Here is a 24,343-nt window from a genome sequence, read left to right as displayed (position 1 = left end):
TCCCATTAAAAACTGTACACAACCCATCAACACAAGGCATAAACACAGCTCCATGTACCAGGAGATAAATAAATATGCTAAAAATTCCCCTAAACTCTCTAGCGTACCAGGCTGATGTATCACACACAGAGGAGACGAGCTGAGTTTTTGGACATCACGGTGCAGGGCAGTTTAGGGTAGAGCTAAATAAACTTTTTAGCGCTAGAATGAACTGAACACCAGCCTGGAAAAAAAAAGGTAACATTAGAAACAGTCTAACATCCATTAGGTAACACACTTCACAAAAGCAAAAGACATCAGGCAAGCAGCTATCATTTTCAGAAAAAGAACACAGCAAATTGTGATGCTAAGAGAGAAACTACTTACAAAGAGGAAGGCAGCCTATTATAAAAACAGTCAGGCATTTCGAGAAAACTTATTTTGATCACCCAGCCAGACAGGAGCTCTCCTTTTGCTAGGCTGTCAGATTTCTTTCTTTCTTTGTGTAAACTGAGTTTCTTTCCCTGGGTAGTGAGGATAGTAATAACTCCACAACAGAATGATTGCCATGTGAGGTATCAGAATAACCAGCCCACTGAAAAGTTCTATTTTGTGCTGTCATACTAACTTTTATGTTTTAGTCTTTCTTCCCTTTGAGATTGTTAGTTCAAGGTGAGGGAGCACATTTTGCTCTTCTGGACCTTGCAATGCCTTACCCCTTGCCCGGTACATGGTGGATATTCATTCACTAAGACTCTTTTTTGTTTTTGATTTGAACTGAATCCCAGAGGGGTGTGCTTACTCCTGACCCTTGTCATGCCCTGTCCCGCGCAGTGAAATCCCTTCCCGTAACAGAATGTTGGCACTGGAGAGGACCCTGGAAGTCTTCTCGTCTGACCCCCTCCTATCCAGAAACAGTGTTGGGAAAAATGCACAGTTTCCACCTAGTAAATTAGGGTGGGTTCTACTGTAAGCTCTGCATTCACTAGTTAGTGTCTCCGGAGGGTTTTCTTTCTCTGTCCTCTTGATTCTACGCCTTTTTGGGCAGGGAAAGGGAGTATAAAAGGTAAGGTGAAGAGGAGGGAAAAAGCTGTTTTCCAACCTTTGCTAAAAACACAAAAATACTTCCAAATTATACTCCATACTTGACTCGTCCGGGAACAAGAGAATAATGCTGAAATAATTGGTCCAGGGAAATCCTCTTTCCTTCTTAGAGAATATTCTCTTTCCTTTAAGAAAAATCAACGTTTTCCTCTGAGGAAATTCTTTTTTTCTAAATCAGATTTGCTGATTTTCAACTAGGCACCCTCCCCCAAATTTTAAATCAGCCCCTAGCTCCCCTTTTTATTTTGGCCCCTCTCCCGAGTTCCCCTTTTTTAGTTCCAAACACATTTTCACCCACGTCTGTCGCATGCCATGGCTCTTACCTTCGCCCACCTTGCGCGGGAGGATGACTTTAAACTAAGAGGCTCCCGTGACTTAAACCACGAGGAGGTGACATCGCTGTCCGATGTTCAGTGGAAATGGGGATACAAACCTCACTCACTGTCACAGAAATAGGAGCTGCAAAAAGTCGATGAGATAAGCTAATCTCGTGTGTTCTCTCTCACTTTTTCATATAGCCAAAACGAGTCTGCAAAGCCCCATCTCCGCCCTTATCAAGTCTGAAAAAGGTCCTGGAAGCGAAACAACGGAGGGAGGTTGTGCTGTGAATCGTCAAGGTCTTTAGGGTCTCTGTGATTTACAGATGACAAGGAAGCCTTTCCTGCATGTGGAAGGTGCATGGGACTCGTAATTTACAGTGTAGGAACTGCAGGCTAAGGCAGTAATCCTGCTAAGCTACTGTCACTGCCAAGGGTGACCTCTAATGGAGCCTGTGGGGGAGGGGCAAACAGCCTTTTCTCTGCGGACAGAGCTCTTGGATTACCCCAGGGCCTTTGGGTTGAACAAAAGGGAAAACCACTTGAGTGAGCATGGCTAATGCGGCAGTTTTGTGGGAGGGGACGAGGGCAGAAGGAGCAGCACAGTATTGCGAGGGGAGAGGGGAGAAATGGAACTGAGAAGTCAAGACCCACAGTGTTCATTCACCCCCTTTTGGAGATGCGGCTTCCTGTCCCCCACTCCTCCCTCTGCGGGCAGACGTTCTCTGCTTTGGAACCGGGAAGCGGAACTGGCTAGGCTCTGCTTGGCACTGATGTCGATCAGAATCTCTTCGGGAGAACAGGGCTGCCTTAGAAATGTGCTCGCCTCTCCTGGACTGCTGTCTGCCCCCTCCGGTTATGGATCTGTGATGGGCCGGTCTTTTCTGCGCTCATCTGAACCTCTCAACATGGCTACTCTCTGCAGCCCTCCTTCCCTCGGCTCTGGTGACACACTCCTGATTTTCTTACTCTTGACTTCTCCAACGCCTTGACCAACACACCCCTGACTCCGCGCCACCTAACGACAGGGTCCCTCAGGGCTCTATCCCAGGCCTTTTCTCTTTATGCTTGAAACTCTCTCCTTAGGTGAAGCCACACCTATGACTTCAACGCCCTTTGCATGGCCCACCTGGTTTCCGATTCCCAGACCTGGATATCCACTAGACCAGTTCCTAGTCTCACAGGCACCTCAAAATCAACTCACCCAAACTTCCAGCAGCCCCCACTCTCAAATCCTCTAAGATTCTCAATCTCACTAAAGGGTTCTTCTCAGAGAAGAATGGCCTTAAATAAGAATTGCCTCCCAAAGTTACTACTGTACAGGGCACATAGTAAATATGTATTGAATTAGACACCTTCTTTCAGGCAATCATGTGCATGGAAAAAGGTAATTTTTCAGATTTATGATGGTGATTTTCACCTCTTATTTGATTTTTAGTAAGGAACTACTGGTTCTCTTATCCCTGTTAATTAATATAAATGAATAAGATAATTTCAGAATGAAAATGGTAGTAAGAAAATTGGATGGGATGGTCTACTAGAGACAAACAGAAGGGACCTAGGTCATATTATGTGGAGTATTTAGAGACATTCTCTCCAGGGAGGGGAAATTTGAGCTGAGACCTGAATGACAAGGAGTCAGCTACACAAAAATCTAGGCGGAGGGTCCTGGACATGAGAAACAGCAAGTGCAAAGGCTTGGAGGTGGGGAGGGGGAGGAAGAACTAGCAGGGGTGGCAATGGGGTTGAGAAGCTCCAGCAACACCTGGAGTCTGGTGGGCAGAGGGAAACGGTGCAAGAGGAGGTTGGAGTAGCTAAGGGCCAGTTTACGAAGGATGCAGCAGGCCAAGGGAAGGAGTTAGAACTTTTTTCTGGTTGTAGTGGTAAGATACTGAGGCTTTTTTTTTTTTTTTTAATGAACATATAATTTGTAAAAATGTATTGCTTCCCCCTCTCTCTCTGCCTGCTTCTCTGCCTACTTGTGATTTCTCTCTGTGTCAAATAATTCAATTTTTTTAAAATAATAATTTTATTGGACATGAGTCAGTTAGGGGGCTGTGGCTCTCTTACCAAAATTCATTTACTTATTTATATGAGATCTATTTATCTATGAATCATTGATGACTATGATCCATTTGATGGGGGAAAAATAGAGTCATTTCTGATTAAAAAAAAAAATCCCCCTTCAGCTACTACAATCTGCATCACACTGTCACCAGAGCCCTTCCTTCTGAAATTCACTGATGCATCCCACATTTGTCAGACTCATTATTTATGAGCAGTGGGCTATGCGATAGAGTGAGAATCATCCTTAGGGAAACATCGGCCTTAGATCTGAAACTGCTTATTCTCCAAAGAAAAAAGACTTCAGCTTTTTTTTTTTTTCTAATGTCACTTAAAACAATGTACTGAAGTATTTTTAGACTGAAGCCTTCTTCATAAAGCATGGGATAATGACTTTGCTAAACCCTACTGAAAACAAAAACATCTAGACGCTATGGGAGAACAGAAATCATGTTGCTATTTCTTAAATTACCGAGATGGATGGCTGGACCAATGCATGGAACAGCTTGATAAGGCCCTCCCATGCAAAGTGTCAGATGCATTTTTTTCTTTTCTTATTTCATTGCAATACCATTAGGACACTGTGATGCAAGCCGCTTTACCTGTTGGAAGCACAGACAGCAGTAGGAGTAACTACATGATAGTTGAGGGCACTGAGAATTCTTGTGAGCAAGGGGGCTGTACCACCTGTTAGTCCCTCGGCTTTTGACCACACTTCAGTCTGGCCAGAGGAGCAGAACATTACCCTTAGAAAAAGCCTGCGCAGTCAAGTCAGGGCACGATCAGTACAGGGGACCTTGACTCAGAGCCCCATTCCTGCCCAGCCTGGGAGCCCTCTCAGGGCTTGCTCCCTGCTCAAAGCACAGTGCCTAGCCTGAGGTTGTAAATGGCTCCCGAGCTTCTACTAAGTTGGTGGCAGGAGGACCTCATCAGTGGCAGAAGGTTTAGGACCCCAGACAAACCAATGAGGATGAGGAAGATGCTTGGGTAAACTCAAGAGGACAGGGGGCTGGCAGAGGAACCGAGCTGGCCAGTGGTCAGCATGGAAGGAACTGGCATCCAGTAGTGCGGACCCTGTTATCAGTCTGGATACCATAAGTGACTCCAATATGGGCACAACTGGGCAGACAAGGTGGGATGCCAGTCCTACGTGACTAGGGTACCAGGCAGAGCTCCAAGCAAGAATTCACTTCCTGGTCTTTGAATGTGGGACGAGGAGCTGGCCTAATAAATGAGGTTAGGAGAGACCAGCCTGCCACTAAAACCTGGGAAGAAAGTCAGAGTCTCTGGTGGGTTAAATGCTCCAATGATGGGAATAGAGGGCTTTCCGGGGTGTGGAGGAGCCCCTGAGAGGCAGCCACAAGGACCGGGTAGACCAGTCTTTGTGTCCCACGGATGAATGCAGTACTTGGAATGTGGAGGGCTTAATAAGTAGCTGCTGAATTAGTAGCTCTGAACCTAGTTCTGAAACCTAGCTTTTTCCAGAAACTTACCCTTATAGATTTATTAGATGTTTTAAAAGGTTCACTTTGACAGCATCCCTTTTCAAACCGTCTTGGAAAAGGCTACACTACTATATCTGAAACACGTGAGCCCTGCTTTTGGTTGTCTTTCTCCGGAGCTGACAGAGTGCCTCCATGGACCTCACGTTGTCAGAGGGAAGGCCGGGGAGCTGGTGCGGGGGTGGGGGAGGGTGAACAGCACACCTGGGCCACCTGGAAGAACAGCTCAGCCAGTCCGCCCCATGAATCATCACAGACTGATAAAGGCAGCCAGATTACAGGGCTGCCCTAACAGTCAACATGTTTTCGGGCTAAAAAAATTTCATGGGCCCCGAAGGGTCCACTGTCTAAGGGGTGACTGGCAAACCACGGCTGAACAGTCTACCCCTGCGGGAGGTCCAGCAACCTGCCTCTGACCCTGGCTATTGGGGGGCTTGCGGCCTCTACGGTTTTTATTTCTGGGAGCCTCTATCATGAACTAGGATGTGCAGCTTCTCCTACGGGAGAGAGACCCAGCAATGACTTTGCAGAGATGCAGTATCCGCAATATTATTGGGAACCAGGGTAGTTGATACTTATCGCCCGTTTTCTACATGCCAAACCTGTGCATTATCCTAAGACCTCATAGCAACCTCATGGCCTAGGTCTTCTAGCATTACAGCAGAGGAAATAGGGTTAACCAACCACGGAGCAAAAAAGGGGAGGCAGAGGGAGGGACCGGGGGTTGTACACATGGTCCTGAAAATTGGAGACTGTACTATGTTGGTCTGCTCAGTGATCTGGCATGAAACCACAGGGCACTGAATGCAGCAAGCTGGCATACCCTTATATTCTTTTATTTTTTATCCCCCTCTTCCTAACCAGTGAGACTTTTAATCATTACACACACACAATCAACCTTCACCACACAATGAAAATCCCTGAACCACCTGTCTCACCTTATTAATTAATGGAAGCTCTGTCCCACCAACATCAATGTCCCAAGTTGCAAGTGACCCTGTGTCAAAATCCCAGCATTCAAGGCTATGGCTTGAGATACCTTATTTCATCCAGGTAGGATTTCTTCTGCAAGGGCCTCATGCTTTGGTGTCACAGAGAAATCAAACGTTTTGCATCTTCGAATTGTCCTTTCATTGTTTTCCTCTCCCACTCAGTCTTTGAATATCTATATGTCTGTGAGTTTATGCGAGGCATGAAAGCACATGTCTAGAATGTGCATATCACTGTGAAAAAACACCGAGCAGTCAAAAAGAACTGCTGCAAGCCTTAACAGGCTGTGTGGCCACGTGCCTCCCTGAGATGCGTTCCTTATTTGGAAAACAAGCAAAAAATATCTCTCTAAAAAGGTTATTCAAAGCAAGTGAACCTTGTAAAGCACCTAACCTATTGTAAGTGCTCAGTAAATGGTACACGTTATTAGAGCCACAGCATGAAACCAAAGCTAGATAATGATATAATCCACTCAGAAAGCCAGATGTGAACTGTGCCTCTGACAAAGCAATAAAACACATTTCATTTGGCATAAGATATTTTTCTGAAGATTTATGTATTTATATTAGAGAGCAAGAGAGTGCGTGAGCATGAGAGCAGCGGGAGGGACAGAGCGAGAGGGAGAGGAGAATCTCAAGGGGACTCTGCCCTGAGCGTAGAGCCCCCTGTGGCGCTCAATCTCATGACCTTGAGATCACGACCTGAGCTGAAACCAAGAGTCAGATGCTTAACCGACTATACCGCCCATGCACCCCTGGCATATTTTTAAAAACCCCACTTAAAAACTATTCTACCCACAGAATCTTCTTCTATCTGTCCACTTGCAGGTTGGAAGCAGTATGGTCTTGTCTATCTAAAGCTGACTAATGGTTGTCTCCAGCACGGTATCGTTTGTCATGGGGCTCGGTTAATGCCGAATTTAATTATCTGTGCCGATGGAGAGAGCAGGTAACACATAATCCAAAAGAGCAAATACTTCCTAGATCATTCATCCAATTTCTTTCCCATAACAGCTTACAAGTATTACTTAGGTCCCGGCTAAACCTGCCATTCTATTAAGACTATATACCAGTATATGGTGAGAAGAAATTCGTGACCTCTCTGATTCAGACAGAACACCACCCTAAACTTGATTATCTGCTGCATAGCATCTGCAAGGTGAGTAACGGGTGGTGGCCTACCACTCTTTATTGTAGAGCACAATAATTATTTCATAGCACTTCCATTCAAGTGTTAAAATGCTGCCTAGATGCCCATCAAGAACCACCAATTAAGTGTCTAGTTTGAAATAGCTCTTTAGGTTGGTGTGAACACAGTGCTAAAGAAATCAGAGGGTTCTTTTTTTTCAAGAGAGTAATTAGCATCTTTCTTTTGGTGGTCCTACAAAAGTCTGTGAGTGAGAGCCAACGCTAATCATGAACACAGAGGGAGAACACATAGGGAGAACTATGAACACAGAGGCCATCATCACTGCTGGATAAATATCACAGAGTTTATGTCCTACTGATGAATGGGGCCCTAACAGTGTTGCCTAACTGGTTTGTACGATCAAGATGTCCCCAATGTCACCACTGTCACATGGGACAGCAAATCCTCAGTGCAATTTTCATTTGTGTTCATTCAACCCAAATGTCAAATAACCTAGTAGGTGCAAAGGACAGGGCTCCTCATCACTTTATGTGTACCAGTGGTTTTCAAAGCATTGTATGGAGCTCTGGGGTTCTTTCGTGGGGATCCTGTCTGGGTTACGCAAAGTCATCACATTTCAGCTATTTATTGTGACCCTAGACTTGACCCTAGATCCTAGACTTGAACGAAACAACATATCACAATACATCAAAATGTGGAAGCAGATAGGAGAGTCCAATTGTCTTCTAAAGAGATACTAAAGAGATTTTAAAAAAATAACACAATGCCACTCTTCCTACTCTATTTTTTTGTTTTGGGAAACCATTACTTCTCATGAAAAATGTTAAATATGTTCATATGTGATGTTTATTGTTTTTTTCAATGAATAAATATTTGTAAACTTTCCTACTTATAATATCTAATATGGTTATTATTCATAAATAGAACCCATGTAAACAAAAGGGGCTTTTGAAATCTTTGATAATTTTTAAAAGTATGAAAGTGTTCTGAAACCAAAAAAAAAAAAAAAGGCAAAAATTGAGAACCACCACTCTACATCTATCTCAAATCTTACAGCATCCCAAATCCCTGTTCCAACTACAGTGGTCTTCCCAGAAGTTATCACTGCCTAAAATTATATCATACATTTATTTTTTATTTATCTGGTTTCTCCATAAGCCAGTCACTTGCTGAACTATTTGTTCTCAGATCCATTCCTCACCCTTCCAGACACAGAGCCCCCAGGCTTCTATGCCAAAGACCAGGGGGAGCACCGGCATGAGAGAAGAGGAGGGTAACAGACACCCAGGCACTTTTCCTCACCCTCTCTCCTTTGGACTCATGTTCTTGGCTCTAGGGCCTATGGACCAGGTCTTTGCTCTGTGCACCCAGCTCCTGCTGAGCACCCTGGCTCCCAGGCACCCGAAATCCTTTCCCCTCCTTTTGTCGAACCCTAGGGTCAGAGTGGCTCAAACCTTTTGTTATTACCTGCTCTCTACACCATCCCAGTTTGACTTTCCAGCTCTGCCCATACTCTGGCAAGAGAAAGTCATCTCAGGTTCCTCATTTAAAATAGAGATAATAACAATGGTCAACCAGAACTTCTGTGAGGATTAGAAAAAAATATCCAGAAAGAACGAAGCATGGTGTTTGGCCCAGAATAGGTCATACATGTTCGCTAATATGACTACTACTGTGTTTTATTTTTATTTTATTTATTATTTATTTGTTTGTTTGTTTTTTAAAGATTTTATTTATTTTTTTTTATTTGACAGAGAGATGAAGAGAAAGCACAAGCAGGCAGAGCAGCAGACAGAGGGAGAGGGAGAAGCAGGCTCCGTGCTGAGCAGGGAGTCTGATGCGGGGCTGGATCCCAAGACACTGGGATCATGACCCAAGCCGAAGGCAGACACCTAACTGACAGAGCCACCCAGATGTCCTGACTACTACTGTATTTTAAACTTTAGAACTTGATTACCCTGCCGAAAAAATGGAATCTACTGCTTTCAGCTGGTGTTCAAGTTTTGATTCTTAATCGGGACTCTAATGGATATGGAAATTATTTTTTTCCAAGATCACTACTATAATTATGATAGGGTCAGTAACTTTTCTTAATTTTTAAGTTCAGTTGGAAAAGAAGTGTGCAGAGAATGCTGTAAGAGACATTCTCCTCTAGAATCAGGCATTAGAGCTGCAATAAATCACAAGTCTCCCCTTTTTATATCACTGCAAGAAGGAAATAAAGCTCAAATTTATTCAGCACTTAACTCTCTGCTGGGAACTCATAAAGAGCATCATACGCACTGTGAGACTTAATTCATAACCTTATATTAGTTCATAACCTTACTAAGCAGGTATCATCATTACTACCCCCCCATTTTCCAGACGAGGAAACAGGCTCAGAGAAGTTCAGGGCAGAGCCCGTAAAGCCAGGAAGGGATTTGAACCTGAACTGATGTGATGATGGGCCATTCGTTCTATGGTCCTTTTGGAAAACAGAAATAAAGCCATCAAAACACACAGCTCCTGCCCACAGAGAGTTCCCTAGGGATCTTGGTATATGTCAGTAACATATATTTGCTCACATTTCTCTTCAGACACATGGGAAGACAGATGTCCTCAGCTATAGCTTTTTCTTCCCTACTCTGGGATGGCAAAATATGGATGATTTATATTTGATGAGGGGCCATACCAGGTAAATTCCCAGCATTCGACAACTTCCTTCCCTCTGCTCCTTATGGGGTACACGGTAGGACTCCCTGGCTGGGCCCAGCAACCAAGGTGATGTTGAAGGAAGTCACCTACAAGGGACGCTCGGTCGTCCCCGGATGCTGAGGCTCTACTTTGCTGCCATGCCCAGCATCAGGGCTCCCTCACTTCAGCCTGTCACTGCTGGCAGTTTCCCGGATGACAGGATTCCGGGGGTAAGCAACGAAACAAATACTCCTTTGGCTGGAGCTCCTCCCTTAAACTGTCCTGGTTCTCCACTCTCGGGATCCTGGGCTGAGAAACCCCGAAAACCTATTGCTTCTTTTGAAGAACAGGTTCTCCTTTCCCTATGAGAATGCTAACAGTTCATTTCATCTCTCCATGAAGACACACACTTTCCCTTCCAGAGGCATGCCCTAAGAGTCAACGAGACACACCACCAAAGAGGTATTCCCATCACAAAAGGCTTCTTGGACAAGCTTCCTTTAAATATTGAACTTGGTCCAAGAAATGAAAATGTGAGCCAAGTGACCAAAAATTCCACTCCTTCCTGTTTTTTTAGGAAGACCTATGATCAGCAATAGGAACTACATGGCATCGGTCAGTCAATCTCCACTTGCCCTGCGGTCGTTAGCTCTGCAGGTGTCCACTCAGTGCAGAGTGTTCTGGCCGTACCCTGGGGCGGAAACAAGAAGGTGGAATGGGCTTGGTGCAGGCCACACAGGCTGTGCCTCTGAAGCATCTTCCGTAGTCCTGCTGTGGACCTGGTCCTGCTCCTGGTAGCCAAGGTCACGCGAGGTTAATCTCATCCCACGCAAGTTTACCTTTTCTTCCACTGGTTCCATGAGATGTAGTAAAAGAGGAAGGGAACCTGAACGGTCAACCCCAATGCCGAATGTTTGGTATAATCAGTGGATTTTTATCCGAGGTTCTTCCCTTTTTCACCTCAATTCACCTGGCGCGTCTATTTCACCAGATACTGTGTGATGCTGAGCGAGGGAACATGTAAAGTTTATCCAGCACTGAGCTGAGGGGTTGACACGTAGCATTTATTGAATACCCTCAACCATCCCATGATGTAGCTACTGTTACGTGCATTTTACAGATGGAGAAACAAGTTTAGAGAGACTGAAAATTTGCCAGTAAAAGTGGATTACTGGGATTCAAAGTCACATCTGACAGACACTAATGCTTTGGTTCCTTTTTACTGCTGTCCCCCAACTTCCCGCTCCAGACTGGTTCATTTTCCCAGAGCATCCATTTATTAGAAGATTTCATGGAAAAGCAGATTATGTGAAAGAAAATGGATAGGATTATCACTTAGATGACGCATTTAGCATGAGTTACTAAAGCTAAAATGACAGAAAGGTCCCGTCTGCAGATGGCTACAAGATATTTTAAAGGAAACGCATCACTCTTTACACATGGAGCTCTGCGGCAGACCCGTAATTGGATCTCCCTTCAAAATGACATTATTTAAGTATGTATACCCTATCTATAGGAAGGCATACCACTGGCCAGTAGGGCAGAGAGGGAAGACCTGTGGAATCAGGGCTCTGCAGACGAGCCCTGCTCAGATAAACAAACCTGCTCTCTGCAGAGGTCAGTGGGGAATTCCAGTACAGGCTTAGGGGTCTCGCCTTCCCTCCAAGTGGCTTGTACCACTGTTCCTTCCAACTCCATACTCTATTCCGGGTACGAGTTCTGGTTAAGTCAGTGTTGTCCATCCCGCTGTACTTGTAGATGTACGTCCACATCCCTACAGTATGGCTCTGGGCCGGCCCGCGTCTCCGTGCAGCACTGACCGCCACAGCGCAGCCTTCGCTGGCTAAGGAAGGACGCCACGCTCACTACCCAAGTTAAAGCAGCAGGGGCCCCACCCCAACCGCATGACAGCTTTTTGTTTTTCATCTCTGTTTTCCACTGAATATCACATATCCCTTTTGCCTTCCCAACTGATGCTGAGATGTAACAACTTGTCACCCGAGATCTGGCCCATTAAAATTACATAGCACAGGTAATGGAGAACTCAGTGCAGGTTGGGATAGCAGATAATTAGCCTTCCCTTACAGGGCAGTCTCGAGGTCTTCTGAGCTCCCTGTATCTACTTCCCTTCTTCCTTGCTTTTTATCACAAAGAGGCACTCACCGTTTTTTGGAGGCATCTCTTGGGATCTGCTGAGTGGGGGTAGTTATTCAACACCGTCCTCATTAACAGAGCCACCAAGTCACTGCAGTACTGGGTTAACAAGGCAGGGAATTGTGACCATCCACAATAGACCGTCAATTCTCCAGTAGCCAGTGGGGGTGTGGAGGAGTGGATTCAGCTGTATCTGCATGTTTGCTATGAATTTACAACTGAACAAACTTGGGCCTCAGGCACCCCAGAGGAGGCAAGTTCTTAAAAAGAGCAGGACCAATGCCACTTGGGTGGCCCAGAGGGTTAAGCGTCCAACTCTTGATTTCAGCTCAGGTCGTGATCTCAGGGTCCTAGGAACAAGCCTAACCTCAGGCTTCACGCTCAACGCAGAGCCTGCTTGTTCCTCTCCCTCTGATCTTCCTGCTCATTCTCTCTCTCTCAAATAAATAAATAAAATCTTTAAAAAAACATAAAAAGCAGAACCTTGGGAGTTCCCATTCTAAGGACCCAGTATAATTCCTATCAGATGCAGGGCCCTGTCTATTTTTATATCCCTCACTGTGACTGTTGGGTTTGTCTTCAGACTCTTCCCAGAGAGGATTTCACATCTGATGAAACAGGCAGAGGTAAAACGAGGCTGGCGTTTATTCTGGGGTAAGACAGACACAGGTTGTCTGAGTAGCTGAGACCATGGCTGTGGAGTTGGGCCTCTGTGGGTCTGAATCCCAGTCCTGCCTGTGTGAACTTGGCCGAGTTCCTTAATCTTTTTCATCTGTGAAACTAAAATCATACTATGTGCCTTAGAGGGACCGTTTTACATTTTACATGACATAATATAGGTAAAGTATTTAGGGTAGTACCTGTCCAAAAGACGGCAGCTTTATTATTAGGCCCTCCCAACCAGTAAATTCTTAGAAAGCCCAACAGTCTCTTAGATCCCAAAGGCAAATCGTGTTTTCAAAAGCTCTGGGAAATCTTGCTAGCTCACAAGGCTATCTTGGGAGCTCCATTCCTGGCCCTAAGCTGCCTGAGAACACTTTCCCCATCCTCTTAAGAGATCAAATTGAGATAACCTTGCCCACCATTGATTTCACTAAGTAGTTTCTCCCAGATGTGACTGGTAGGCTATCTCCCCTCTTCTCCACCAATCTGTACCCCCCCTCTACTGAGGCTGGCTGCTTTAACACTGGACATTGGCAGGTTCAGGACTCGATCTTCTGAAAACCAAGTGAGAAGACCCCACCAAATGGCTTTCTCCCTGAATAGTTAGGTGTTCATGCCCCAAACCAGGATTTGCTCTAGCTCCTTAAAAAAACATTGAAATTTCCCAAAGTCTTTGAGAGATGACAACCTATGGAGAGATTACAACCCCAAGACAGAGCAATTCAGCAGTGAAGACCGCTAACTTTTAAAAATCTTATTGAGTCTTTTACAATGCATTTTATTGTTCTAGGGATACTGTTCAGAAATTGCCAGTGGTCACCATTAGTTTGCATTGATAGTTATGCAGAAGACTATGCAGAGAGAGAAAAGCAATAAGCTCATTTGTTTCTCAGCACCACTTAGAGATGATCAGGGCTCAGGGCTAGGTGTTTCTACTCTCAGGGCCTCCTTTAATCCTTACAACAGTCCTGTAAAATCAAATTACAATTCTCAGTTATGCTTTTACCAACATCACAGAAGACCCTGTGAGGGCAGAGCTCCTTGAATCAATTCAGGTCTTCGTCTGCAAGGCCAATCTTAGCTTGACCACAGGTAAATACATTTTGCTGATGTACACGCTGTCTTACCGGTGTTACACAGATTTATATCAAAACCAAAAAATGAGGAAGACCTACAATAAAAAAAAAAATAGTTTAAATCTAAAGGCTGAAGCTGTGGAAGGAGCAAAGAGCCCCTTCAGCAGATGAATGGCTAAAAAAGACGTGTTTCATATATACAAAGAATATTACTCAGCCATCAGAAAGAATGAATATCTGCCATTTGCAGTGACATGGATGGAACTTGAGGGGATTGTGCTAAGTCAAATAAGTCAAGCAGAGAACCACCGTTAATGTATGGTTTCACTCATACGTGGAAGAGAAATAATAGCACAGAGAACCATAGGGGAAGGGAGAGAAAACTGAAGGAGGAGAAACTGGAGAGGGAGACGAACCATGATAGACAATGGACTCCCGGAAACAAACAGAAGGTTTTAGAGGGGAGAGGGGTGGGGGGATGGGGTCACTAGGTGATGGGCATTAAGGAGGGCACGTGATGTGATAAGTAGTGGGTGTTATATGCAACTAATGAATCACTGAACACTACATCAAAAACTAATGATGTGGGGTGCCTGGGTGGCTCAGTGGGTTAAAACCTCTGCCTTCTGCTCAGGTCATGATCTCAGGGTCCTGGGACTGAGCCCCACATGGGCCTCTCTGCTCAGCAGGGGAGCCTGCTTCTCACTCCCACTCCCTCCTGCCTCTCTGCCTACTGTGATCTCTCCCTCTGCCAAATAAATAAAATCTTAAAAAAAAAAAAAAAACAACTAATGATGTACTTATGATACAGGGGCTAACTGAACATAATAAAAAAAAAGTGAAAAAAAAATTTAAAGGCTAATTATAAACCCAGTTCCCTGACACCTCATGTCTAAAGAGCTCTCCCCACAGACAGCTTTATAATCTCCTGTTTCCTGCCACAATATTTTGACAGAGGATGAAACTCAGCTGTAGTCTCATGAGAAAGGTAGTCAAAGGGATGCAACTATTTCCACAATGCACTTGATCACTGAACAAACTACCCATTTTGGAAAAACCTAGAGAGCAACTTGACATTCTGGACGTTATGGAAGCTTCTCAAGGACATGAACTCTGCTTTGCTCTCTCAGTGCCTAAAACAGGGCCTGCTTCAGAGCAGGAGCTTTTCAAGCATTTATTAAATGAAAGAATCAATGAACCATAGTAATAGATCATTATGAGTTCACAAAGTGTTTTCAAGAGGCTAAGTCATCCCTTCCCTGATCACGCCATGGAACATGGAAACACTTCCAGTGCCTGGACATACACTGCAGGCATTTTGTAGGTGATTTTTTTTTAAACAGGAGCAAACAAAAACAAAACAAAACAAAAACCAAAAAAGAATCACTTCCTTAAAAGTTATAACAAAGTCAGGTTTTGTAACATTTTCTCCATCCTAGGCAACCTCCTAGAACCATTGATTGAGAAATCTTGAGCCATGTGAAGGAAAATTTGCCAATAATGATTCATGCTATGAATCGTAGTGGGAAATAAGGGCATGGATTTTTTGCTACTCTTGAACCCAAACTCTGACTTCTAATGACTTACTAGCGGTCGACCTTGGGGAAGCCCCTTAGCTTATTTAAATGTCAGCATCCTCACGGGCAAGTGGAATTTTAATTAACTGAGTTGTTGCAAGAATTAAGAAAGATTAACAGTGGCACTCAGCAAGCCCAACAGACATGAGTCCCCCACCCCCACTGCCTTTCTTGCCTCCCTTCCCTGCTCTCTCCTTGCATGACACCCAACTATTCTAAAACCATAAAGGTAGGTGAGATCATGTAATTAATTTTTAAATGTTCTTATTCCTCCTGTTCAGAGACTTTTTAAAAACATGAGTTGGAGGAGCTCTAAGTTTTCCACTCATTTTTTTCTTAGTGTTAGAACTAAGATATGACGTCCTATTATATAACAGAAAAACAGAGAAGCTGAGGGCTAGAACATAAAACTTATTGTTAACTAGATAGGCCATAGAATAAAGAACGATGTAGCTATTTTCCTGCTGTTATCTCTACAAGTGGTTGAGGAGATACAATGCAAGAGGAGGTGGCCTCTGCTTCTGCACTGAAGGAGGTTTTAGAAGCTTTCACAGGGACATCTGTTGACTTTTTCACAAAGGAACTTAAGGGGATCAAGGGGGAGTGGAGGAGACTGTGGTTCACAAGGGAGCCACATCTGTTTGGTATGCTCCCAACTGAGAACGCTGGACTTCAAAATAGTATGGGCATCCTAGTTAAACTAGGATCCAGGAACAGATGAAAGCTTTTCTTTCCCCCTGTGTTTCAATGGCAGAGATCAACAGCTGTTTATATGCTTTCATACCTAACTGAGGGTGAAACCTTCACATCTGTCAGTATTTTCCGGTCCCATTTCCTTGGATCACAGTGGGGAGGAGGTGAAGTCTGAACTCCTCTCAATGCCCAGGCAAGAACACAGAAATATGCCTGGGATTCAAAGCCCTAATGCTAAGCAGAACTCCCCATTTCTCATCCACCCGGGGTCTGCTGTTTGCAGAGAATTCTTCTTTTACTTTCTCCTGACAAACATCTTGATCATTTCCATGATAATGACTCATGGGAGAACAAAGATTAAAAAAAAAGAGAGAGAGAGAAAAGTAGGTTGGAATCAGGGGGAGGAAGAAGAGGAAATGAATTCTAACAGAGAAAGTGGCTCCTAAAGATTTTTCAAAAGATGGCAACAATATAATTCAAGGGCAAATGACAGAGGTGAGCAGGATGCTGATGAAGACCTTTAGGGCAATGGTGGAGGGTGGTGGTTTTTACTGACCCCTAACATTCCACACTGGAAAATTAAACAGAGAAAATTAAACTCTATGAAGGTGCAGAAGAGAATGAGGATGGTGATGAAGGGATTCAGAGGTTCTGTTTAACTCTCGATCACCAGCACAACAGACATGGTGAGACTTTATAAAGATTATTTTCTCCTCCATCCTTCCATCCATCAACCTGTCTGTTCATCCATGTAATAACTTGTAAGGCAGCGAGACTGGACTTAGGACTGGAATATTCAAATGAATAAAATACATTCCATAACCTTAAGGGGCTTTATAGTCTCATGGGCAAAAGCCTTCACAGAGGACATGGTATAAAGGATGCAGGAAAATTCACTAGAGAAGACGGGGGGCTTCCAGAAGGAGAAACAAAATGGATAAAACCAGAGAGGTAAGAAACAGACTGTTTCTGGGGGAATGAAAAGCATTCTGCAAAGTTAAAATAAACAAAAGAGTGGCAGGTGCTTATTAGGAGTACAGATTCTTAGGTCTCATCTAAGAGATTCTGATTTGGTTGTTAAGGGGGAGGGACAAAGAATTTGCATTTTGAACAGAAGGCCCATGCAATTCTGATACAAATAAATGTTTGACAACTCTAACTTACATAGATTAACACTTCCCCAAAGATGCTAATGGTGCTTCATTTAAAAAAAAAAAAAATACTGGTTCAAATTAGGAAATACTACATACTAAACAAAATATTCCTTTTTCGGAGATTTATAACGTACATTAGCACATTAAAAGTCCTGCAGTAAAGAAACTGTTTTCACTCAGCACTTTCCAACTTATTTCCCATGCACGGAAAAAAAAAAATATGGTGCCCCTTTTTAGATCTCTTAGAACTATGTACTCTGGAGCACAGGTTGGGCAGAGCTGAAACAGAGGATTCTGACCAGGTGAGTATGTTCTGCAAGCCCATTGAATGGCTAAGGAAATATATGGAAAAAGACAGCAACGTCAATGACTCAGGGGGATATGGCGGCATCCGCTGATTTCCTCCTAGTAAAGTCTAAAGCCATCTATGATGTCCTAGTTTCCAAGCAGACTGCCAGAAGCTTCCTTACTCTCAAGTAACACACCATGGCTCTGCAATGTTATTTCTGGTCACCAACTCTATGTGGTAACCACAGCTGCCAGAGACAGTCGAAGTGCCCAGAGTTCAAAGCATCAAGGAGCAGAAACAGAAGGGGAAAGACAAAGAGGACGTATCCTTGCCCGCATTTATTTATCTTATTGCTATCACATGTTCAGCACAGAGCATTGGCAGTTGGGGAAATTCCTCCTAGCAACAAAAGAAGCCTCAGACAGTCAATGAAAGTATAAAAAGTGGGGCGCCTGGGTGGTTCAGTGGGTTAAGCCTCTGCCTTTGGCTCAGGTCATGATCTCAGGGTCCTGGGATCGAGCCCCACATCGGGCTCTCTGCTCAGCAGGGAGCCTGCTTCCCCCTCTCTCTCTGCCTGCCTCTCTGCCTACTTGTGATTTCTGTCAAATAAATAAACAAAATCTTTAAAAAAAAAAAAAAGAAAGTATAAAAAGATAGGAACCTAAGAGCTTTCCATTCCCGAGGTGCCTATTATATGGTTGGGGGAGTTCGGCAACCCTGCCTTCTTCCTTCTGTGCTGGTGAGCCAAGGGAGTTTGCACAACCCCACACACCACCTCCTTCCTTAGCAAGGAATGCCACAGAGTAGGAACATGAGGGAGCTGGACAAGTCAAGGCAGCACAGTGATTCTGAGCAAATCGGTCTGTGTGCTGAATATTTCAAGATGTCCATACTGCCCTAATCAATGCATATGCTTCTCTCCCCCTGGTATTGGCTTAATTACTTCCATACCCCCCACCTCCACTTCCCATATGCCACATGGGGACATACATCCCATCTAGAGGGGATTTCAGCAATGTGTTCCAAATGCCTCTTTTATATCCCAAACCATCTCAGAGCTTTTTAATACTACTGTCCAACAGTACAAGTATTTTCTCAGTCATTCCACAAGTATTTCCTGATTGCCTACAAAGGTTCCAGGGTACCATGTTAGACCCTGGAAACACAAGAGTAGAAGTAGGAGATTGCTCATTCCTACTGAATCTTGGGCCTAAAAAACAAAAACAAAAACAACAAACAAACCTGAATTTTAAATTTAGCCTGTCAGTGCATAGACAAATCCAATTATCAGCAGCATAAAGAAATATAAAAGGGAAAGAAGGTTTGGTCCTCCTCCGTGAAGAGTTTTATGGCTCAGAGCACCAAGCAAATGAAAGCATTTGCATCTCAAGTGTCCTAGTGGGTCCAGCAGCTTACACAAGTATCTACAGTTAACAGTACAGCCTGGAATTAATAACAAATGATCGAGAGTGGGCAGAACAGAATGCCAGGACCTCTATTTCCCTGGAAGGCCAACACCCCTGTTTGCTTGATCCCCAAACAAGCCCGCAGATTCTCACACTGGGCTTCTCCGACCTGAGAGATGAATACCAATAAATGCACAGAGTTAATGTAACTTTAACTAGTTAGCTAGCCAAAATATAAAAATTCTATGAGGATAACTAGGTGGGTTTAGAGTCTAGTCCTAAGAAAACCAGCGAGATCAAATCTAACATTTCACCAAGACAATGTTCCCTAGCATGTGGTATGTGTACCCCTGAGGTCCACAAAATAAATAAGTAGTCCACTAATTTTTTTTTTTTTAAATTTCAAGGAGGTTCTTAGATATGGAAAAAGACGCTGCAGGTACGGTGAAATTTAAGGAAACATCGACATGGTGTTACCCAGCATTCAAAGACAGTCCTAGAAGAAGCCTCTGCAAACTTTCTGAGCTTGGGTGGGATGCACCAAAATACGCAAGAAGCCGGCCACAGACTTACCCACACAGGTTGGAAATATGTCCTCATTGTTGATCTGGACCTCAATCCAATCCATAAGAAGGTTCATGTACTGAGGAGCTGGGAGGGCAGTTGGCTTCTTGTACTTGAGGTCATCCTGCCACCGATATTCATATTTGGGGCCCCCCGACATTACAGGGCAGGTCTGCTCAGTGCAGAACTCGCAGATGGTGCCATAGATGAGGTTGATTCGATTGAAGAAGTCCACCACGTGCACCGCCACCCAGTCGTTCTGGTCCTCCCCACTGGGCAGCTGCACAGCTGCCTTCAGATCCACGCCGGAGTTGAGGGACGCCTGAGCCCGTTTGTGGAGCTCAAATCTCTGCGTGCCAGGTTCAAATTTCCTCTTGGGCCGGAAGGTCTTGTCCTTGTTGAACACTTGCTTCAAGGCTATGGACATGGTCTTCTCCTTCTCTTCCTTTTTTTTGCAGGAAGCAAAAAGGCACCTAGAACTTTTCAGGGAGAGGTCACAACCCAGCAGGGTTTTCCACTGCCAGCCCTCTGGCCCCAGGCTTGCGGTCTGCAGCTTTTAATCTCTTTTAGGCAGCCCCCTCCATCTTCCTTTTGAACAGTCTCTAAGAGAACCTCATGTTTCTTCCTAAAGGCTGAAGAGAAAAGGCTCTCATTAGCATCCAAACTGCATGTAAGAAATGACAAATGCTGAGATCTGATTTCCACCTTGCTTCTGCCAGTACCTACTTCCACCCAGGTATAAAGATACTGAGGACATGCCAGACCCCAGAACATGTGTAATGGTGATCCAAACCACACAAATAACTCTTTTTCTTCATGCCCTTGATCAAATCTCTCGCAACTCTTCCTCTGTGGTCATAGGCTAATGGATTCTCCAAGATATTAACAAGAACACTTAGTCAAGGCCCCAGCCCATCTCACATATGTGCCTTTCTAGAGCATCTGCCCCACTCCCCACTATGCCTTTATTGAGTAAGCACAGGATCACCATCCCATGCTCTTAAACATAACTGAATGGAGCAGGGGTGGCTATCACACCAAGCTGGCTAATAAGAATATTTCTCCTGGGAAAGGGAAATCCTTCTATACTGTTGGTGGGAATGCAAGCTGGCTTAGCCACTCTGGAAAACAGTATGGAGGTTCCTCAAAAAGTTGAAAATAGAGCTGCACTACAACCCATAAATCACACTACTATTTACCCTAAAGATACAAATGTAGTGATCTGAAGGGCCACATGTACCTGAATGTTTATAGCAGCAATGACCACAATAGCCAAACCATGGAAAGAACCTAGATGTCCATCAACAGATGAATGGATAAAGATGTGAGATAGATAGATAGATATATATATATATATATATATATATATATATATATATATCACACAATGCAATACTATGCAGCCATCAAAAAGCCCCTCAAAATCTTGCCATTTGCAATGATGTGGATGGAACTAGAGGGTATTATGCTAAGCGAAATAAGTCAATCAGAGAAAGACAATTATATGATCTCACTGTTACAAGGAATTTGAGAAACAAAACAGAGGATCATAGGGAAGTGAGGGAAAAATGAAACAAAATGAAACCAGAGAGGGAGACAAACTTTAAGAGACTCTTAATCTCAGGAAACAAACTGAGGGTTCTGGAGGGGAGGAGAGTGGGAGGGATGGAGGGGCTGGGTGATGGACATTGGGGAGGGGATGTGCTGTGGTGAGTGCTGGGAATTGTTTAAGATTGATGAATCACAGATTTGTACCCCTGAAACACATAATACACTATATGTTAATTTAAAAAAAAGAATCTCTCTCTTTGGAATTTGGGATCAGGGCCCAGACTTTTTCAGGCATTGTTCCTGAGAAACCATGAAAACTGGGCCTGGTTGAACCCTATCTGGGCCACATGCAGTGCAGTTAAGAAAGTTGCTGTACAGACAGAGGAAGAAGGAGAGAAGAACCAGGAAGGAAGGAGAATAAAGGTGCGGGGAGAGAAGGAAGCGGAGAGAGGAGAAGGAAAACGTCACTGACATACAGAAGAACGGATACAAGAGCACAAGTGGCTACAGGGAGAAAAAGATCAGAGACAAAGAGAAACAATGAGGAAAGTGGCTTTGTGAATTCCTCATAATCTTCTAGGAATTAGTTCCAGTTACTTTTGAAGTCTAGCTGGATTCCAGCCCTTGAGATCCATAGGTTTTCTCTGAATTAGATAAATTCTTAGGTGGCTCAGTCACCTGGGTGGTTCAGTTGGTCAAGCCATCCGCCCTTGGCTGAGGTCACCATCCCAGGGTCCTGGGCTTGAGCCCCATATCAGGCTCTCTGCTCAGTGGGGAGCCTCCTTCTTCCCCTCCCTCTGCCCCCTACTTGTGCATGCTCACTCTCTCTAGTGCTCTCCCTCAAATAAAAAAATAAAATCTTAAAAAAAATTAATCTCTTGTTTTACTTCAGTTGACTACAGAGGGTTTTTCTTTCTTTCCAGGAATCCTTAACTCTGACAGCATTTATCACCTCTATAATATTTCATCCTTTTCATCTCTGCTGTCATAACCTAGAGTTCTGAGGCATAGACAACAAAACTTTCTGTGATAATGCAAATGATCTAGATCTTTGCTGTCCAATATTGTACCCACTAGCCGTATGTGGCTAGCGAGCACATGAAATGTAGCTAGTGTGGCTGAGGAAATGAATTTCTCATGTTATCGAACTTGAACAAATTGAAATTCAAATAGCCACATGCAGCTAATGGCTACCATTTTGGAAAGTGTAGTTTTGGTCTTCCGTGCTCTCTTTACTACCTCATTTGACCTTACAAAATCCTAATGTGGTTTATAGTAGATTTGTCGTAGTTGTCACTATCTCTGGATCTCTAAGAGATAAAGTTACTTGCCTAACAATGTCCCATAGCTATTATGGGCATAGTTAGGATCAAAATCAAGTTTCTTGACTCCTAGTAAATGTTCATTGCACTCAGCCTTATATTCTAAAAAGTGATGTCCTTTAACGTTTCTTTCTTGATGGTTCCTGAAACCCCTTTAACCCAGACCTTCCATCCACAAATTCCCTAAAGACCACAAGTACTGACTGTTTGGATGTAAAGATGGTGTCCTGTGGGGACACCTGGGTGGCTCAGTTGGTTAAGCGGCTGCCTTCGGCTCAGGTCATGATCCCAGCATCCTGGGATCGAGTCCCACATCGGGCTCCTTGCTCGGCAGAGAGCCTGCTTCTCCCTCTGCCTCTGCCTGCCATTCTGTCTGCCTGTGCTTGCTCTCTCTGACAAATAAATAAAAATCTTAAAAAAAAAAAAAAAAAAAAAAGATGGTGTCCTGTGGCTTGGAAACAGAGAGCAGATAACTGAACCATCCATGGATCAAGTCCTAGCACAATGGACCACCAGCTGTGGCCAGATTCAGAAGAGCCCATGACCGAGTCTGCGCCAATGGACTTGGGGCACGGATCCCACTGTGTTGCATTTGCCTCTACTCAGATGGGGTTCTGCTATTCCACACCTGAACACGGCTTGGCGACGCATTCAATCTTATTCAGGTAAAAGCATAAAATCAAAAACACCTGAGACGTGTATTCCCTCTCACAGGCTGCTCTATGCTCAGAACCGCTGATGATTCAGGTGCCTGCCTCCTCCGGCCACCCCCTCCACAGCCCCTGTCTGCTCACTGCCTCCCTCTTATTTCTCTTTCTATTAGCTTTCTTTCCACTGAAATGCCACAGGGACCAGGTGGGGTTTTCCTCCTCCTCCTCACATGGCATTGAGCACAAATATCCCCCACAAAGAGATCCACGTGGAAAAGCAGGCTCCATGGCCCTCTCTGCCTGAGATCGTCTGTGAAATCACACTGCTGGGGTGCTTCAAACTATCACCACAAAGGAAATCACCATGCAAACTCTGCAAACCCCCGGAAAAGAAAGAGGCAATCTTTCCCTGAAAGAAATACCTTCCCAAAGGCTTGGTCGGCCTGGAAAGATGAGAAAACTGAGGACCCTAAAAGTGCTTTTCCAAAAAATATGAGCTAGAGGTTGGGAAGATAGAGAAGGGATGGTGAGAGTTTTTTGTTTTTTGTTTTCTTTTTCTTTTAAAATACCCAACAGTGGGGTGCCTGGGTGGCCCAGTCAGTGAAGCCTCAGGTCATGGAGTCAGGGGTCGCGAGATGGACCTGACTTGGCACTACGCTCAGCACAGAGGCTGCTCAGGATTCTGTCTCTCCCTCCTCCTCGGCCCCTCCCACACACCCTCTCTCTTGTTCTCTCAAATAAATAAATTAATTAATCCCAACTTCAGGATGCCTGGGTGGCTCAGTCGGTTATGCGTCTGCCTTCGGCTTAGGCTGTGATCTCAGGGGTCCTGGGATCATGTTCCACGCGGCTGCTTCTCCCTCAGCCTATGGCTCCCCGGCTCTCTCTCGCTCTCTCTCTCTCAAATAAATAAATAAAATCTTTAAAAAAAAAAAAAAAAAAAGAACAAAACAATAATCCCTCTGTATCACAAAGGCTTAACTGCTGACAGAAAAGCAGCAACCACCCACCAGCCGCCCCTTCTTGTCTCCAGCAAGTAAGACTTGCTGTTCTGTTATTCTGACAACGAGGGGGCCATCAGTTACCATGGTCCTCAGAACAATCTTCTTTCATTGCCTTACATGACCCTATCACTTGCTGGGCTGTTTTCCTGGGGCCTGGAGGATTTGCCTGCATGGACACCAGGCTGAAACCTTCCTCCATATACCGGCAGGCTCCTATGCACACCCCGGAAACACCCGCTAGCACCTCTGAGGACAGGGCGTGAATGACACAGAATAATCACAGTGACTCCTTGTCACAGAGCCCGGCAGTGGCTGGTACTCACAAACACTTCAGTAAATAGTAAAACCTCATATGAAGTTTAGAGATTTTTCTTCCAGACACACTTAGATAATCAACTTGAAGCTATCCGTCTCTTGAACTGGCTCGGCATTTATTCAGGACTTGAACCAGCTTGAAAGTGA

General features: G+C 44.4%; 1 protein-coding gene across 2 annotated transcripts in view; it reads right to left on the bottom strand.

The window, feature by feature from the left end:
* The window catches only part of MOB3B (MOB kinase activator 3B), a 200,156-nt gene that overhangs the window by 106,160 nt on the left and 69,653 nt on the right, over positions 1 to 24,343 (bottom strand). For both annotated transcript variants that reach the window (XM_059142808.1, XM_059142809.1), the window contains exon 2: positions 19,364 to 19,986. In XM_059142808.1, the coding sequence (XP_058998791.1) occupies positions 19,364 to 19,781 (418 nt within the window). In that variant the 5' untranslated portion in view covers positions 19,782 to 19,986. The remainder of the gene's footprint in view (positions 1 to 19,363; positions 19,987 to 24,343) is intronic.

Source organism: Mustela lutreola, chromosome 12 (genome assembly GCF_030435805.1).
Source record: "Mustela lutreola isolate mMusLut2 chromosome 12, mMusLut2.pri, whole genome shotgun sequence".
NCBI classification, from domain to species: domain Eukaryota; kingdom Metazoa; phylum Chordata; class Mammalia; order Carnivora; family Mustelidae; genus Mustela; species Mustela lutreola.
This window is presented reverse-complemented; position numbering and strand designations above follow the sequence as displayed.